General features: G+C 34.9%; 2 protein-coding genes across 16 annotated transcripts in view; both read left to right on the top strand.

Annotated features, from left to right (window-relative positions):
- cobl (cordon-bleu WH2 repeat protein) overlaps positions 1–20,880 on the top strand; it is a 138,518-nt gene that overhangs the window by 32,642 nt on the left and 84,996 nt on the right. For 8 of the 15 annotated variants that reach the window (XM_021466684.3, XM_073924924.1, XM_002664800.8 and 5 more), the window contains 1 exon segment: positions 17,839–18,033. In XM_021466684.3, the coding sequence (XP_021322359.2) occupies positions 17,839–18,033 (195 nt within the window). 15 annotated transcript variants of the gene reach the window in all.
- Positions 1–20,880, top strand: part of LOC141378159 (uncharacterized) — a 416,515-nt gene that overhangs the window by 343,607 nt on the left and 52,028 nt on the right. The window lies entirely within an intron of this gene.

Below are 20,880 nucleotides of genomic sequence, written 5' to 3'. Positions count from 1 at the left end.
ATGCCAATGGTTACAAGTTTCCAACATTCTTTCTGTTAAGCAGAACAAAAGTTCTTATGTTTTTAGTTTACACTAAACAGACCGCCTAGTTTTTCATGATGATTTTTGTGATTTTTTTTTGGCCAGTAAAATGACTGATTTTGTGGTGGTAATTCCCAGAAATTAGCAGACAATTTTGCTTATGTCAAGTGTGCTTTTGCTATGTCAAGTGTGCAATCTGACACAACAACAATGACACAGGTCATAAAAGTAAACAGGGCTCAACAATAAGGACTGCCCGGTGGCCCAGGGCCAGCGTGAGAGACGTTTGGGACAGTAGACAGGATCATTACTTGCCCGATTGGGACAGTGCTGCCTTGTCACTAATATTTAATTTGTCTTCGACTCTTTTTCAATTGCGTGCATTTTAAGTTTGTGCTTTTAAGTCTTTAAACACTACCTTCTCTGCGATGTCGTAAACACCATATTGCTTTCTGGTTCCTCTTCTCTGATTTGATGTTTTGAGCATGCTATTTTTTTCAGTAACCTGGTAACAACCAGTACAGCGAAGAAACAGCAACATGGCAGCAACATCAAATTATAAGGCTAAAAGAAAATGTCTGTTTCTAACGTCTTGGAAAGTGTGAACATCGCAACAACAAAAAAATTAATTGATGTTTTGCAAAGTTTGCCGTCAGTTTGACAAGTCATCCACCTTTTGTTAAATAATTTTAAACCGCAAAAAAATACCTTCACATTTTCTATACTGCTCTTTTTGTTTGCATAACACTTTTATTAACAATTTTTTAAGTATTGAAATTCTAGATTCACAGACTTTATTTTAGACACATTATTTAAAATATGCGGCTAAAACATAGCTATTAACTTCCCTTTTTTTTTTTTTTGGTGGGGCCAGTAAAAATTTTGGCAGGGCAAGTAAAAATCTGAACCACTTGCCCAATTGGACCAGTAGAAAAAATCCTTAGTGTTGAACCCTGATAAAGCTTCTTTATTTTGGACTCTTGTCAAGACAAGATCTAAAGCAGATCTAAAACAGTAGAGATTAAGCCAAAAGAAGGTGTATAACTCTTATTTTTATCCACAATCTTAGTTTCTCTCAGATTTCAATCTTCGGAGCATCTGACCTCATAGACCTCACTCAGGACATGCGTTAGGGTCTTCCCCTACTGTAATACACCTAAAACACGGACGGCCGCAAAACTTGTCAATGGCAGGGAAGTGTTTTCTCTCTTCAAAGGCAGGAGAAGAGTTAAACAAAATCATTTATCGATTTGATTTGATATATAACCTTCATTGTATACATCTGTGATGTGATTATTGTGCATTCACACTTTGCGATATCGTACCAAAATGTTATATTGTGTAGCCCTAGTCTGAATGGTATTATGGTTAGTCACAAGGCGTTAAACGTTGGCAACAAACAAGTTCATGGGCCTTTAGACTATATTTTGCAGACTTGTTGGTCATGCAGATGTTTCATACTGTACATGCATATAATTTGCACATTATAAACAGTAGAACCTGCAGTAGTTAGAGGAGCAAATTATAGAGTGAAAATGTATAAATCAGTGAAAGCCAAGTCATCGCTAATGGACAAAGTCAATCCATTAGTAATCCGTTCGCAGTGAAGGCTGTGTGTTTGGAGCTGCCAGCTGAGAAGCTGAGAGTTTCCTGCTCTCCCAGGGAAGCTGGCTCAGGCCTAAAGGGCTCTTTGTTGGACAAGGTGTGCAATCTGAGCAGCCACTGAGCTCAGTACAAAACCACACTTTCCAAACCTCCTGTTCCTGTCAGCACCGGAGCTGTGTGCTCCCACACTTACAAAACATAACACACACACATATATATACACAAAAGTGCAGGTGTAACATTGTTATACGGATATGCCATATTTGGGCATAACTTTAAACATGACTTAATAGTAGCACTTTACGTTCAGTGTGTGAATTGCATTGAAGTATGATTTAAGCTTTATACAGCAGTTTGTTTCAGTTCTTGAATCTGATTGGTTGAAAAGACTTTGCATTATTTTTTTGAGTATTGCCATCGTTTACCTGCCTGAATTTCTCAAACTAAGTGTCATTGTGAAGGACCAACCTACTACAGTTTGGCAAATAAGACTGTTGGATCACAAATTAAGAGATGTGAATTCCAGGGCATCAGTGGCCGTTTATCACACACACATCCGGTCAAGAATCATCTTATCTTGGACAGAGTTTACTGGAGGCTCTGATAAGTCTTTGTATTTGTTTCTACCATGAGTCACAATTAATAAAAGAAGAGCTTAAAAGCATAATTCACCCCAAAAAATGTAAATGATGCCATCATTTATTCACTTTGACTTGATCAAATCCAGTTTGATTTTTTTTTTCTATATTGAACACAAATGAAAATGTAACCATTGACTTCTATAGTATTTGCATTTTCTACTACACTAAACCCCAAAAGCTGATATACTAACATGTCAGCTATTATGTCAGGAAACATCATGGAAATGCATTGCATTAAACTGATCTAAATTTGCACATGAGGTGAAACTAAACAGCTTTTTTTTCAATTTGAACTTGACTTTATTTCTGTCAGACATCTACTTATATACTAATTTCTGTTTATTGAGAACTAACGTTTGAAATAAGTTCATTCATTTATTCATTTTCTTGTCGGCTTAGTCCCTTCATTAATCTGGGGTCGCCGCAGCGGAATGAACCACCAACTTATCCAACAAGTTTTTACGCAGCGGATGCCCTTCCAACCACAACCCATCTCTGGGAAAGATCTACATATACACACACACACACACACACACACACACTCATACACTACGGACAATTTAGCTTACCCAATTCACCTGTACCGCATGTCTTTGGACTTTGGGGGAAACCGGAGTACCCGGAGGAAACCCACGCGAACGCAGGGAGAACATGCAAACTCCACATAGAAACGCCAACTGAGCCGAGGATCGATCAATCGACCCAGCAACCTTCTTGCTGTGAGGCGAACGTGCTACCCACAGCGACACTGCGTCGCCTTTGTTTGTAATAAGTTTTATTGAAAATACAAGTTTTAAGAAGTCAGAAAATCGGTTGCTTCTTTACTTGGTCACTTCATGTTGTCTCTGTTTGCTGAACCTCTGTGTTATATCATGACATTGTTGAGTCATGTTTTAGCAGTTTTGATTCACTGATCTCGTCATTGATTTTAATCTTGTATGATGATAATCCTGTGCTGATTTCACTGACCTCATTCGTTATAGAAACCATGTGGTTTTGCATATTGAGAACCAGCAATACTTTGGTCAGGTTTTAAGAACACACTGAACATCTAATTTAGTGCTTGGACGATATGACCTAAAATGAGAAAATATTCCACTTTTTACAGGTATTTTTTAATGAAAGAGCACATTGTGATATGATAGGAAAATAATTGAAGGAAGCAAACCATTTATGGTTATTTAATAAATACTTCAACTGAAGCAATTTAGTATTTTAGTAAGAACTCCATTGTATGTATGATTTAATTTAATTTTATTTTCATTTCATTTCATTTGTGTGTTTTATTATTCACTTGTAACTGTAATTTAGCATTTGTTGTTTGCAATTGTCTTGTCAATGTAGAGATAGAGGCTCCAAATAAGCCTTTTGGGCTTTTTTCATCTTCCTGCACATTGTTGCCTTTTTTATTCTAATATTTTTATATTTTTGTGTAAATAAAAAAAGTAAAAAAGCACAAAAATTCAATTCATAAAGTTGAAGTTGTCTTGTGAAAAAAGGTTGCATCTTAGTTTTAATGTAAACGATTAGTTTCATTTAAAAACTAGACAATAACCTAATTTTTGCAAACAAAAGAATTGAATATTTCATTGTCAAAAGTGGGAAATAGGCAGCATGTTTTGCAAGCAAAACTAAACAAATTTGCCACCATTGTTGAGATACATTCTGTGATTCTTGATGTCTCTGTGTTTTGAGTGATTGAGATATTCAGTGTATTTTTAAAACCTGACCAAAGTACTTCTGGTACTCATTATGCTATCAGCAGCGCAACCACAATTATAAAGCATTAAAAATCACTGACTAGATCAGTCAATCAAACTTTTAGTGCACAAAGAAATATAATCAAATTGCCTTTTTGTTTGTCTTGCCAAAGCAGGCACTCACAGCAATATAAGACAAGCTAACAAGCTAACTTTAAAGTTTGAGATCCCAAGTAAAGCACAGCCACTTCTGAAAACGCACATTTTCAATAAAACAACTAAAATGTTTAATTTGCAATTACTGCGGCTGAGGCCTTTTGTAGATGTCTGACTAGAATAAAGTAAAACAAGTTAGTAGTATGTGAAGCTGCTGGTGATGTTTGTGGAGTTGTTTCGAGATCCTCTGCTGAGATTTTGAGAGATTTAATGTGTTTTTATTTAGTTTTATTTGAGAGTATGGCTGAGGTCGGTTGCAGTTTTGAACCAATGTTAAAGCTTGTTTAAACGCAATGTTTTAGTAAAGTCGGCTATTTGGGTTAAGAATGCACAGCTTTGCTTATAGGGATGTTAATTCAATAGGGCTGTTTTTTCCATCCTGTGTAAAAACTAAAATTGTTCTAAGTATTTCCATTCAAATTTCTTATAAAACATCAGCTATTTTGGTTAAGAGTATTTAGCTATGTTTCCATCCACCTATATTTATGGGCATTTTTGGATATGCACATAAAAAACGGTGATAAAAAAGCCATGATTCACATAAGTTTTGAAAATATGTATGTCAAGCGATGAGCATAACTGAGTAGGATAAACTTTTTATTCGATAAGAATAAAAAATTACATAAACTACGATGGAAACGCTTTTTCCAGTATGCGCATTAAAAAAGTCATCTGATTTTGTTATAAGAGATCAAGTGATGATAAAAATGTGTGTGAATGGATAAACCAGCAGGCTGACCACATTGTTAAACATCTAAAATGTTGTTTTGGTACTTCTAAAACACTTTAACCATTTCAAAGTTAGTGTTATTAAATTATTAATTACCTCGATTTTTATGCAATATTCCAGTTTTGCGTGTAAAAGTCAACTATTTGGGTAACTAAGTGCGTACTCACAGTATATACAGTTGCCTTGAATCGTGCTGAAGCACGCTTGTCCCCCCCTCCCATCTCCACTGATAGCCTGCACTCACATTGCATCTGAGACTGAGCACACTTTTGTCATCGATGATGCACTGTCAGTTTAACAGAAGAGAAGCACTTTCGCTCTGCACAGTGGACATTGCTTTAGTTATATAGTTTTAGTCGTTTGGGATGCTGGGACACGCAGTTAGATATTTTACCGAACAGATCCACGACTTTTAAGGCTCATAAATTATTATAAAATCCTCATGATGCATGTATTAGGTTTGCTGAAGGTGCAGCTGTCGTGCAGTGAGGGGTTTGCGTCTTTAAAACTCTACGACAGTTTGCGTTTATTGAACAGTAAGAATGATTAATAAATCCATATGAAGCAGTCCCTTAAAAGTGACGTGTCGTCTTCAGTTTCTGGCCCAAGTGAACCACGCTCTGGCACACCTCTTTCAACCGGGCCAGGGCCGGCCAATTGAACGGCGCTTGAGCCTGATTCAGAGCACTCACACTTGTCAAACGAACCGGAAAACGCACCTGGTTTGGATATTGTAGTGTGAGTGCGCCCTTAGTGAGATTTTTATTCCACTGTGGCTGTTTAGTTATAAGTCAGTGGGTTTTCACTTACATTTCTAGTAACGTTGGCTGTTTGTATGAATGTCAATGGTTACATGTTTCCCAACATTCTTTAAAATATCTTATTTTAACAGAACAAAAGTTTAAATACAGGCAAAATTACTTAAAAAATGTGTGAGCTGAAACTTCCTTTAACATCTACCATGGTGTGCAGTGGATGCATCTAAATAATGAAGGACCAGCCTACAGCAAATAATGCTGTTGAGTCACGTAATGATTATTTAAGAGATGTGAGCTCCAGGGCATCAGTGGCCATTTATCACACACACCCTGGCAAGAATAATTTTATCTTTTGCCACAAGCTCTTTACCGTTCGACAAACCTCACTGGCTCTTACATGTAAAACAAACTTATTGAGCAAACATCTATTATGTATCTTCACCTCTATAGAACACAAATGAAGATATAAATTATATGAAAATGCCTGTTATAGAGATTGAACAAACCTTTGAAAGAATTCATTTAGTATTCATTTAGTTAAGTTTCATACATGTTTATTGTTTTATCTGATTGAAATTCTTGCTTCAACAATCATTTGTTCTTTTGGTTGGTCATCCCACCGAAGGTTCCGGGGCAGAGGCCAGTCTTGGTTGCGTAATCAGTGAATGACATAAACAGCGTGTTGATAGCAGGCATTTTGGCAGTCTTTATTAATCATTAAGCGGAGGTGCTCGAGGTCCAAGCATTTTGGCATTCTCACTTGCTCTGCACATTTCAGCTGCCCAGAGGAGGTGTCTTCCAGAATCATAGGAGCTCCATGTTCCAGGAGTTCTCCCTGCGTTTTGGTTCCTGGACTCCAGACAGACTCTCACGGCTGCTGTGACAGTTGTACGTAGGATGGCTTTATCTACTGCTAATATTTGCTCTGCAGAAAGGGAATTTGCTTGACCGATCAGTTGAAATGAAAAGAGCATTTATCAGTTCTCACTGTGTTTGGGTGTCGATGCGGCACTCTGAGCGAGGGACGTTTGATTATATGAAGTTTGATGGATATTTTGTATATTTATATATATATATATATATATATATATATATATATATATATATATATATATATATATATATATATATATATATATATATATATATTTTTTTTTTTTTTTTTTTTATTTATTTATTTATTTTTTTATTCATGTCAAAGATTCTTACTGTTTTGAAATGAGATCTGTAGCTGTATGTCGCTGTCTGTTTGTACATACATAGTAAAAAAACTGCTGGCTTCCACACAATCAATTTGTGTTGTGACAACATGAAGAATTAAGCAAGATACGCTCATTCTGAAAACGTAGCCCTATATACATGTTTGGAGATCGTGAATTATGTAGCCGGAAGTAGGTATGGCAGTATGGCGCCGTTCCTTTCCGCACTTACAAGTTGACTGCTTTGATGGTTTTCCTGATTTTAATAGTTTGTCCAGTTAGCTCGCCATGTACGTCTGCGGATTTGAGATGCAGAGAGGAGTTGTTTTTTCTGGATTGCTTTTTAGAACTATCAGGCCTCTGGTGGATTTACGCAAAAAAGCAAGCGCGGATGGCACTTGTGATATAAATTTTAGATCTGTAAAATCGTCTGCAGTGGCCTCTGGTGGATTCGCAAAAACAAATGCTGCAAAAAAAGTGCCTCCTGGGATGTATTTCGCGATGTCCAGAAATGTATATAGCCATACGTTTTCAGATGAGCCTGAGTTGGAATTAAGTTTAATTATTAATAATTTTTTATTTGTATTTTTTACAAATTAAAGTAGATAGAAACTAAAACGAAAAAAAAAGTTATATTTAGTAGTTTGAACAAATATTAAACATAATTTTTGAGTGCATTATAATTAACAAATGTGAGAAATGTGACTCTTGAATGTCAACAGTTTTTTTAAGAAATAATAACCATTTATCAAGAGGGAGACTGATTTTTATTTATTTTTTTATTTTCAAAAGCCCATTTAATTTTGAATTGCATCAGGGGAGACAGTATGAACAAATAAAGACTACATTATTTAAAAATCAGAAAAAAAGTAATAATTTTAAGAAAAAAATAATCTATTAAATCTAATATATCTTTTTAGACAATTTCACAAAAAAATATAATCACTTTTAAACACCAGGTTGCTTTAAATGACAAAATTTAGAATTTTATTTGACCTATAATAATGATAATCAATTAAAACCCTTGATTTGGAGAGAGATATTATGATTATGATTATTGGCGTTATTATTATTATTATTATTATTATTATTATTATTATTATTGTTTGTTCGTCTAATTTAATGACTATTTGATTTGAGTGGGTATAAAATGTTTTTTAGAATAGCTACATCACATACAAAAACCCATTTTAATTTATCCGAATGTGTTCCTCTGATCCTCTAGATCGCCAGTATTGACATTTACTTCATTTATAGTATATGCTATCAATTAACTTGTGAGTGCATTACTAATAACAAATTTGAGAAATCTGATTCTTGAATGTCAACAGGTATTTTTTAAAGAAATATTAACCACTTATTTTTCCCAGAGATGGGTTGCAGCTGGAAGGGCATCCGCTGCGTAAAACATATGCTGGATAAGTTGACGGTTCATTCCGCTGTGGCGACCCCAAATTAATAAAGTGACTAAGCCGAAAAGTAAATGAATAAATGAACGAAAGAGAGAGAACTTAAAGATTTTTTTAGAAACTCATTTAATTTTGAATTACATAAGGGGTGACAGTATGAACAATTAAAGACTAAATTATTTAAAAATCTGAAAAAATAAATAATCTTTAGAAAAAATCTAAAATATATTTTTTGGACAATTTCACGAAAATATCATTTTTAAACACATTTTTCTCTTCAAAATACTAAATTAAATAATTAAATTACCCTTTAATAATGATAGTTGATTAAAACCCTGGATTTGGAGAGAAAGAGATATTATTATTATTGTTGTTGTTGTTGTTGTTGTTGTTAATATTATTTGTTTGTTTGTTTGTTTGTTTGTTTGTTTAACTTAATGACTATTGAATAAGTGGTTATAGAATGTTTGTAGAATAGCTAGACCATATACACACACACACACACACACGCATTTCAATTTATCTAAATGTATTCCTAGATCGCCAGTATTGACATTTACTTCACTTATAGTGTGCTATATTGTAATGCATGTAAATGGTTTACCAAATACTTTAAGCTCATGTCAGAGATTACTATTTTGAAATTAGTTGTGTAGGTGAATGTTGCTGTCTGTTCCTATATGATGATAAATAACTTAAATTTGATACTTAAATGTCTACAGTTTTTAAAGAAATATGAGCCTCTTATCAAGAGAGAGAGAGAGAGAGAAAGAGAGAGAGAGAGATTTGTTTTCTTTTTTTGTTTAGATGTCTAATTTAAAGATTATTCCACTATAGTAGTTTATAAGTTATAGAATTTTTAACTTTACATTTTGTCATTTTTTCAGAACTCTAGATCATATATATGTATAGTTGTCTTTACAGTGTATGTGGCTGTTGGTTATCTGCAAGCATTCCTATGATTGTTTTTAGATTGCCTGTCTTGACGTTTACTTCATTATGTAATAACCACAGAGTCTATAATGTTGTGCTTTTATGGTCAGAAAGGAGGATTTGAGTCTAATCAGCCAATGCAATCTTGCACCAGTTTGAAAGAAAAAGATAGGCCTATGTTTTATTACTGAAATATGACGTAACAGGAGACTTTCGAGTTGACTTGTTAGCGTTGTGACCATAATCCAAACACTGATTGTATTTCTTTAAACATGTCCTTGTCCTTGTTATAATTCTAGAGTACATCATGTTAAAAGATGATAAGTGATCACTTGGGCACATGCTAGAGGAGTATGTGTCTGTTTTTGCTTTTGTATTTTTTGACTTTATACACACATACAGTTGAAGTCAGAATTATTAGCCCCCCTGAATTATTAGCACCCCTGTTTATTTTTTTCCCAAATTTCTGTTTAATGGAGGGAAGATTGTTTCAGCACATTTCTAAGCATAAAAGTTTTAAAAACTTATTTCTAATAACTGATTTATTTTATCTTTGTCATAATGACAGTAAATAATATTTTACTTGATATTTTTCAAGACACTTCTATACAGCTTAAAATGACATTTAAAGGCTTAACTTGGTTAATTAGGTTAACTAGGCAGGTCAGGGTAATTAGGCAAAGTAATGTATAATGATGGTTTGCTCTGTAAATTATAAAAAAAAAAATAGCTTAAAGGGGCTAATAATTTTGTCCCAAAAATGGCTTTTAAAAAATTAATAACTGCTTTTATTCTAGCCGAACTAAAACAAATAAGACTTTCTCCAGAAGAAAAAATATTATTAGACATATCGTGAAAATTTCATTGCTCTGTTAAAAATAATTTGGGAAATATTTAAAAAAGAAAATAAAAATCAAAAGGGGGCTAATAATTCTGACTTCAACTGTACATTCACACACACACTTGTGGGTGCATTGTATATGCAGGGCTGTTCAATTTGGTTCGTCCATCCATTTAGTGTGACCAAGACATTAAAAATAAATTTAGTTCAGTCGAAAAACAGTTGCTATAGTTCTGAAATAATGTCCATTTGTTCAATACAGCATGAGCTGCTGTTGAAAGCTGCGCAAAGCGAGTCACCTGACATTAAGCGAGTGACGCGAGCAGCCAAAAACAGTTGGATATGTTTTTGGAAAAGGACTTTTGTACAATGCTGTGATATCGTTATTAGGCATGCAATGATTAGCCGATTTCACTATTATTAACTGCGCTGTAAATCATCATGGTTATTTAATCGTAAAGGCTTTTTAATGCAGCATTTCTGTTGCACGGAACAAAACTCCTGTAACTAAACAAAGTTATGCCAACTGTGCGCTAATTAAAAGTTCTGAGCTTATACGCATGACAACTGGATTAACTATAGCAGCGGGCCGTTCACATATCACGTCTTTACCAACCGCAAGTTTGTTATTTATAATGTAAGATTATATGCCAATATGTGCGTAAAATCGGAGCAACGCGCTCGCGTTTTTTTGGACGCATGCAGTAAAAAACATAAACGATGTAGCGGTTGGAGTTGTGCGTGGCTTTCAGTACAATGTAAGCAAAAGATATGTTAGACAAATTATTATTAAAATTATTATGTATGAACGCAGATGATAACAGCAGTTCATCTAAATACTTAGCTAATATAAGCTTACATTTACATTATTAGACGTGATAACCGTGAAACCATGATTATTCTTTAAAGTCGTACAACCTAAATTTATAATCTTTGCTATAATCCCTAATTGTTATGCAGCTCAAAACATAATATATCAATGTGTTTGAATGTAGAAGCAATACACTGATTTTGCTGTGCTTCGAAATACAACATTTGAGTATGTTTGTAAAAAAAGCCACATTGTCCAATGTTATGTAGTTTCAAAATACAATATATTATCATTTTAATGGAGAAAAATACAACGTGGGTGTCTTAAGGAGCACAAAAATAACATATGGGCTCTTTTATGCAGTTGTGTCATCACAAGCGGCAACCTCTCGCTCTCCCTCGGGAAGGCAATACGGAAGTAACTAAAATTGCAATTCATCGCTAGTCCTGGCCGTTCCTGGCTCCTTAATAGAGCAAATTTCAATTGAGCCCACTGTTAGAATGGCCAACTTTACAGCAGAAAAAAAGGTGTTTACAGCCTGGTACAAAAACGATTTTGGTTAATACAGCTAATAGTACCCTTCATGACAACTGTGAGGGGGGTGAATTTTTTTATTACTCATCCGTTTCCTTTATATTAAGTTATATTAAATTTGCATAATTAAGGGCGTGGTCACTTGATCGACAGCTAGGTCTCGCTGTTCGCCGTCAAGTCACCTCAGCTGAATCCGGCAGATTAGCCACTGATTTCAACATATTTATCATATTTCTGTGTTTTTTTATGTGGCTTTACACAGTCAACTGCCTTTTGGACTTGTTTCCTACAATTATCAGATGATATGGCATGCTGTGAGCACTTAATTGTGCTTACAAACCTTTCACGTGGCCTCCGTTTCCCATGTGAGTAAAGTTATACACTTATATACCATCTCTATACATGTATTTGTTTTATTTAAGATCATTTATAGTTTATATTTATATTTAGAGCTGTAATGCACTCCAGAATCTGTTAGATTGATTAGCTGTAGGCTCTAGAACAGTCATCTGAAGTGTTATCTTACAGTGTTATGCTGGAGTTCATCAATAGTCTTGCATTTAAACACAGACTATATCTGAAGTGTTTGGAAGTAATTAGCGTTTTTCTCCTGTTGAAAAACATCACAAGGACAATGCTTAGTGGCTCAATGTAATGCGGCTCTGTGTTTTTAAAAGTCTAAACACTGTATTGATATAGTGTACAGCCAAGCACATGTGGTCAGAACACAAACGAGTCACAGGTAATAAAGTATTAAGCGTTCTCCCAAAGTAAAGTGTGTCTAAACCAGGTCCAAGCAAAATACCAGCAGGTGTCTGTAGCTCCGCTCACTCTCCTCCTCTTTGCCCTTGTTTGGTATCCCGCCGTGGCGGCGATGACACGCAAACAAATTGTGCACCTGGTTATGGCTTCTTTTGCGCTCTTCAGAAACCTATGGGTGACGTCACGGACACTACGTCCATATATTTTACAATCTATGTGACAAACTAATTGAATTGCCCTGGTATATAGGTTTCTATTGTTGTTGTTTTTTTTTGCTGTACAAACTATGGTTGCACAATATATCATTTAGCATCGATATTGCAATGTGCACATCCGCAATAGTCACATCACAATGATATGCTATATTTGTAAAGAATTTATATGGTTTATGAAAAAAAGAATTTTTACTTAGAAATTTTGTCTTGTTTCTAGTCCAAATATCTACATTTCATTGTGAAAATTAGGGTTTTTTAGAATACACTATGACTATTCAGTTTACCTCACCTACCTTAGTTTAATTCACCTATAGCACATGTCTTTGGACTGTGGGGGAACCGGAACACCCGGAGGAAAGGCACACACTCACAGAACATGCAAACTCCACACAGAAATGCCAATTGGTCCAGTCGGGAGTCAAACCAGCGACCTTTTTGCTGTGAGGTGACAGTGCTAACCACTGAGCCACCTTGTCGCCTCTCAGTGCTTATATGTGAGATAACAAAGTGCCAGTTTTCTAGATCTGGGCCTACCAGGTCTTTGGTAATACTACTTGTACTTAAAAAAAACACACAATACATTATTGTTTTATTTCACTTACTAACCTGGTACCAAAGTTACAGTTCTTTTAACAACTTGGTAGTACTGGGTACTTTGTGACAATTAACAATCTACTGTAATAGCCACAAATATTTTGCTAAATATTTTATTATTAATATTCCTAATTCTCATTTAAGAAATGTCTGAGAAAGAGAACAGATGGGGGAATTTACTATTGGCAAAGTTAACCCAATAAACGCAGCATTTGTCTGTTCTTTAGATAACAATCAGAAAATGAAACTGTTGACATTGAATGTGACTTCTTGCGTTGTCTGGTTTTGGTGCGTGTTTTGTAATCTGTCATTTCTGTTGTTTTTTTTTCCTTTGACACAATTTGTTGAAAATAGCACAAACCACAGACCAGATCTCTCCACAATTGCAAATTCACACAAACTGCAAAGAACGATACTTTTCTTTTTTAATCATCACAACAGACAGTGACATAAAAAATGAGTTATTAAAAATATAAAAACTGGTAAAAACAATATGCTTTTTTCCTAATTATTTCAGCATCTTTATTTTGTAGGTTGTGTGCATTCATTTCTTTAAGCAACCATAAATATATCCATAAGATAACAATGTTCGGTATTTCATGATTTTCTTCTTCTTCTTCTTCTTCTTCTTCTTATTTTTTTATTATTATTATCATCATCATTATCATCATCATTATTATTTGTATTGTTATTATTATTATTATTATTATTATTATTATTATTATTATTATTATCATCACCATCATCATCATTATTGTTATTATTATTATTATTATTATTATTATTATTATTTATTATTATTATTATTATTATCATCATCACCATCATCATCATCATTATTGTTGTTATTATTATTATTATTGTTGTTATTATTATTATTATTATTATTATTGTTATTATTATTATTATTATTATTATTATCATCATCATTGTTGTTGTTGCTATTATTATTATCATTATTCTTATTCTTCATTCATTTTCTTTTTGGCTTAGTCCTTTTATTAATCTGGGGTCGCCACAGCAGAATGAACCACCAACTTATCCAGCATATGTTTTATGCAGCGGATGCCCTTCCAGCTGCAACCCATCTCAGGGAAACATCACATTGGATACCATTAAGATTTCCACATTTTTGTACGTGTTTTCAGATTATCAGAGCTTTTGTAGAGAAATTAAACACATGGTTGCCAGGTTGAAACGATCAAGTCAAATTATGGGCAGAGGAACTCTGCTCTGGCAACCCTAAGCATGACAGCGAGTAATATTCAATTCCAGACATGGAAAATAATCAGCTGGCCAATCAGATTCATACTTTTCAAGAATACTTACCCAAGGTAGTTCACAGAGCTGGTTATGACCACACACACACACACACACACACACACACACACACACACACACACACACACACACACACACACACACACACACACACACACACACACACACACACACACACACACACACACACAAAAGATTTATTGATTTGGTTCAATTCAAAAAGCAATAGAGTTTAAATGGCAAAAATTATTCTTGTTAATATTTAAAAATGGCAGTAGAGAGTATAATTTCAAACAGACTAGATCTGGAGCTCAAGCAATGTCCAAGTGTGACTCTGGTTCCAAGATTATGGTTATCAGAATGTATGTGGAAGAAGAACATATTTAATTGCTGTTCCTATACTGCTGGAAGAAGTGTATTAGGTTAAGAATGAAATGACAGAATCATGGTTTTACTTTGATGATTGTTGTGGACTTTATTTATAATTGATGTAGTGCGGAGAAGGGGTAGGATTAAATAAGCATATTTTAAATAAGCATATGCTTCTTACTTTTTTTTGGACATGTGTGAGTTAAAGTTGTATTATGTTCAGGGTTCAACGCTAAGGATGTTTTCTACTGGGCCAATCAGGCCAGTGGTTGAGATTTTTACTTGCCCTGCCAAAGTTTTCACTGGCCCCACCAAAAAAAAAAAAAAAAAAAAAAAAAGTAAATAGCTATTTCCTAGCCACATATTTTAAATAATGTGGCAAAACAATGTCTGTGAATCTAGAATTTAAACATTTTAAAAATGTTAACAAATGTATAATGAGCAAAATTCAAGATTTTATGCAAACGAAAGAGCAGTATAGAAAATGTGCTGGTATTTTATTGCAATTCTAAAGTATTTTTATAAAAATGGATTGCCAAACCTTTCCTAATTTTGCACCCATGTTATTGTCTGCATCCAAGACTTTAGAAACAGACACTTTCTTTCAGCCTCATAGTTTGATGTTGCTGCCATGTTGCCATCTTTTCACTGTACTGGTTGTTACATAAATTTACTTATTTATTTATTTGTTTTTTATTTATTTATCTTAAATTGTTAAAATAAAGTGCAGTTGTAACCAAGGAAATACTGTTACTTCTAATCCTACAAGCGCCACCTGCTGGAAAAGAATGATATTTTTAACCATATTTTGTACCAGTGTATGCAGCACTATTTCACTGTCAGATTGTTGTTGTATTTTTTTTTTTCTTCATGTTTTGAAATAACACAAAATATTTTAAATCTCTAACTATCCAATATAATGTATGTTGCTTTTGTGTGGATCATGATTTGAAATCACTGCAGATTTAGCCTGGGTTACAGCAACCAATTTGTTTTATATTGTTTTTTTATAAAAAAGAATATTGAATTACTCCCCAAGAAGTTACTAGTTGTGTTACTTAGTAATTTTTTTAAGTAATGCATTACGTTACTTTTGAGTTACTTTTGCGTTACTTTTTACTACCTGACTGATGGCTTGATCTCTTTCAGAACTTTTTTTCTTTACTTTTATTTCTTTTTTTCTTTTTTTAACACATGAGTACTGCAATTAACAATGCACTGTATGACCTACATCTTTTAAAAAACATATATATTTTAGGATGATATCTGAGAACTTCCTGACCGCAGAGCTCTACATGCCTTATATACAGATTATTGAAAGTTTAAAGCAACGTGTTAGCTACTTTTGAACTATTTGTCCTAAGTAATATCACTGTCCATTGAGGCAATCCCATTTTTCTTTTCTTCGACGTGTTCAAGATAATGAGCACATTCTCTCGTTGACTGTGAATTTTAATTCAACAATTTATTTTTTAAAAACAAATGAATTAATATTATAATATACATTCACGTTGCCCACCTGAATTATTAGCTCCCTGTTTATTTTCCCCCAATTTCTGTTTAACAGAGAGAAATAATTCTCATCATTTTATTTTCTAAAAATAATAGTTTTTAATAACTCATTTGTAATAAGCAATTTATTTTATATTTGCCATGATGACAGTAAATAATATTTGACTAGATATTTTCAAGACACTTCTATACAGATTAAAGTGACATTTAAAAGCTTAACTAGGTTAATTAGGTTAACTATGCAGGTTAGAGTAATTAGGCATGTCATTGTGTAATGATGGTTTGTTTTGTAGACTACCGAAAAAAGTATAGCTTAAAGGGGCTAATAATTTTGTCTTTTAAAATGTCTTTAAAAAAATTCAAAACTGCTTTTATTAAATAGAGGGGAAGGAAATTTTCACTGCATGTCTTGTCTGATAATATTTTGTGTTCTGGAGAAAGCCTTTTTTGCTTTGTTTCGGCTAGAATAAATTTTAGAATTAAATTTTAAACACCAATTTAAGGACAATATTATTAGCCCCTTTAAGCAATTTTTTTTGTAAGTTTTTTAATGTCACTTTAAGCTGTATAGAAGTGTCTTGAAAAATATCTAGTAAAATATTTGAAATATTTTGTTATTTGAAATGAGTAATTAAAACTATTATGTTTAGAAATGTGTTGAAAAAATCTTCTCTAAACCTTGGACCTCTAAATCTTCTTTAAACAGAAATTGAGGGAAAAAAATAAACGGGAGCTAATAATTCTGACTTTAACTGTATATATGTAGTATCAATAAGAAATAATTTATAGAACAAAATAACAGATAAAAGAAAATAGAGAAACCTTATATATAAAAACATAGAAACAACATGATATAGAAAATAAGTACAAATATGAAATAATAAAAAAAGAATATCTAGGGAGTGTGCAAACATGCATGAATGTTGTTGGAAAAAAGAGAAACCAAACCAGGAGACTAGACAAGCAGAATTTCTTTATTGAGACCTGTTGGTAAGTTTGCAGTCAAAGAGCATCTCCAAGAAGTCCACGAGTCTGCAACAGCCAACAGGTGTCTCTTACAATCTGATATTTGTTAAAAATGAAGATTCCAACTTGATTTAGGTACATTTTAATCTATAACTGGGTCATGGCACCAAAAAGGTTGTGAATTAAAGAAGAGACAAACCAGGAGGATTTTTCGGGTTTCTTCAAAGCAGAATTCTTACATGAGAACTCGACATTGCTGTGTCGTTCATCAAAAAATATCGATTACTGCAGCCTGGCACTTAGTTAAATACAAAATTTAGGAGGCAGTGCTTATTAGACGAAACAGAAACTGCCATTACAGGTTTAGTAGAAAAATCAAGTTTTCCAGGCCTTGACAGAACGTATCCCCCAGCCATTTGTTAGACAAAATACAAAGCCGTGCCTGGAACTTACAATATGCATTACATTGTAGACGTGATACTGTATTTCACACATAGATAGTCAGACCTGATGTACCTAGAACTTACAATTTGCATTACTTTGGAGAAACGATACTGTCTCTTAAGCAGGTCGCACACCTGAAGCGCCTGTAAAAGTGTCTAAAAGCATGTGTAAAAGTGGATTAATGAAAAAAAGTCCTTAAATGTCTTGCATGGAAAAACATGATCAGTGCACTAATATTTTCATTACATAATTGCCAACCAAATGCTTATTTATATCTCTTCCGAATGTTTTTGACAGGAGGAGAATGAAGGCCCAGGCTCCCCCTCCACCAAGGCCGCCCCAGCCTGCCCCCCGCAGGATCTTCCGTAATGCGGTCCCTGACGGAGGAGGATCTTCGGGGGGAGACAGCAAGGAAAACATGCTTCGATCTTATGTGGATCTTCATATTAGTCTTCCCACAGGGTACCAGACCACCATCAATGTGGATGGCAGGTGTGTAAGCCCACCACACTGATATTAGCCTAAACATTTTATCATATTTAATACTGAATGCTAATCTAGCTTAGCTTGTGGTACTTTTGATTGAATATAGTTAAAGGTGCAGTAGGTGATCTGCCAAAATGCTAACCGCTTAGCCTATTGTCTTTGGACGGCAGGGAGGGACTGTGATTCAAAGCCACACCCCCTGATATTGCGAGCGCGCGGACCGCGTCACAACAGCTGACAGACATCCCACTAGTTCATGTCATTCGCCAGTTAGTTAGTGCCAGCACCGTGCAGGAATTACAATTAACTACTTTGCCACACTTGCATGCTATTTCAGAGCGAATATTCAGAGTAACGTTAGCGGTAAACAGTATAGGAAGGCTATCATTGTTCAAAAATGACCCAATGTGAATATAAAAGCAACTTCAGCTCAACAAAGCAGGTTAGGCGGAATAGCGCTATTTACTGGTGTTTTGGTGTTAAACTAAATATAAATCTACATTATAGATGCTGTCCAAGAACCTTATGAAACTGAAAATAATCACATCAATCTTTCACTGGGAGATTTCAGTGGCTGAACAACACGTCTGTACATAGGAGTCATTCATAACAGAACACAATCTAACATAAGCTTAGTCTGACTAAAATAGTTTCAAAACAGAACATTACCTGTTTAACAGTATTACTTCAGCCATGGTCTCTTCCTTTCTCCAGCGTGCTAAAGTAACTCCAATACTGATTCAGGATTTTCAAAAGTTTCAATGCAGCATTTGATTTCTCCCGGTCCGTCTCGTGACTGCGCCGCCGATTTAAGAGCGAATTATACCCGCGCCTTGCTTTACAGTAATCGGCCCGAGCTCGTCTGTCCTTCGGCGCCTCCGGCTCCGACTCGGCATCTGCGAGCGGCCCACAGCTCGCTCGCACGCATGCGTTTGTGATGCAGACGGGCACGTGCTAATGGCAGATCTGCGTGAACAGATACGCAGAAGTCGGAATCTACATTTGTTGACAGTCTGACCTGCCTATCGGAATTAAGGGAGATGACGGTCCGACTCTATTTAATTGGATGAACATTTTTTAGTTTTATGCTTTACCCTGAATATAAAACTACATATAAACACATTTAGATCATTTACTGTAATCATTACTATTGGACTGTGAAGAGACTTTCAACCAGCACAACAAAAAATGTTTCTGAAGACAGTCACCTACTGCACTTTTAAGACAGGAAACACACTGTCACATTATGCACAATAGCCTTTAGACAAAATACAGCCGGTCGAATGAATGTAACACAGAGGTCATGAGAGGATTTTTTACTTGATATTTTTATACATAATTTTTTTATAAACATCTCACAGGAACTACAGATAACCGTCTCTAAAGCCACATCATTGATGGATAGAAAAGTAAAACTCAATGTTTTTAAAGAGATTGACTTAGTCATAAAATTATGCACACATTTTAGATCAGCCAATCAAATCAAATGTAAATCACTGTTTCACTACCAAATGGGTTCACACACAACATATGCTGTACTTTGACATTGTACACAGTGACCTTAAGAAAAAGCTAGACAAAATACAGCTGGTGGATGGAATGTAACACAGAGGTCATCAACTGCTTTTGTACTTTCAGTTCTTATTATACATTATTTATCACACACAAATAATATTTACTTTTAAATAATGGATATAAAAATAAAAAAAGTAATGTAATTTTAAGAGATTGACCAATTGTTATAAAACCAACTGTAAAATTTCCATCTACACTCACCGACTACTTTTTTAGGTAAGTTTTATTAGTACCATGTTGGACTCCCTTTTGCCTTCAGAACTGCCTTAATCCATCGTGGCATACAGTAGAGTAGGTACTGGAAATATTCCTCTGAGATTTAAATATTGACATGATAGCGTCATGCAGTTGCTGCAGATTTGTCGGCTGCACATCCATGATGCGAATCTCTTGTTCCACCACATCCCAAATGTGCTCTATTGGATTGAGATCTGATGATTGTGGAGGCCATTTGAGTACTGTGAACTCATTGTCATGTTCAAGAAACTGATCTGAGATGATTCGCGCTTTATGACATGGTGCATTATCCTGCTGGTAGTAGCCACCAGAAGATGGGTACACTGTGGTCATAAAGGGATGAACATAGTCAGCAACAATACTCAGGTAGGCTGCGGTGTTGACACGATGCTACATTGGTACTAATGAGCGCAAAGTGTGCCAAGAAAATATCCCCACACTATTACACCACCACCAGCAGCCTGAACTGTTGATACAAGGCAGAATGGATCCATGCTTACATGTTGTTGACGCTAAATTCTGACCCGACCATCTGAATGTTGCAGCAGAAATCCTGCTGACAGGAGTGGCACCTAGTGTGGTCTTCTGCTGCTGTAGCTTATCCGCCTCAAGGTTCGACATGTTGTGCATTCAGAGATGCTCTTCCGCATACCTCGGTTGTAGCGAATGGCTATTTGAGTTGCCTTTCTATCAGCTTGAACCTGTCTGGCCATTCTCCTCTGACCTCTGGCATCAACAAGGCATTTGCGCCCACAGAACTGCCGCTCACTGGATATTTTCTTTTTCTCACCATTCTCTGTAAACTTTAGAGATGATTGTGTGAAAATTCCCGTAAATCAGCAGTTTCTGAAATACTAAGACCAGCTCATCTGGCACCTGCAAATATGCCACGTTCAAAGTCACTTAAATCACCTTTCTTCCCCATTCTGATGCTTGGTTTGAACTGCAGCAGATTGTCTTGACCCTTTTCACATGCCTAAATGCATTGAGTTGCTGTCATGTGATTGGCTGATTAGAAATTTGCGTTAACGAGCAGTTGGA

Source organism: Danio rerio, chromosome 16 (genome assembly GCF_049306965.1).
Source record: "Danio rerio strain Tuebingen ecotype United States chromosome 16, GRCz12tu, whole genome shotgun sequence".
NCBI lineage: Eukaryota > Metazoa > Chordata > Actinopteri > Cypriniformes > Danionidae > Danio > Danio rerio.
This window is presented reverse-complemented; position numbering and strand designations above follow the sequence as displayed.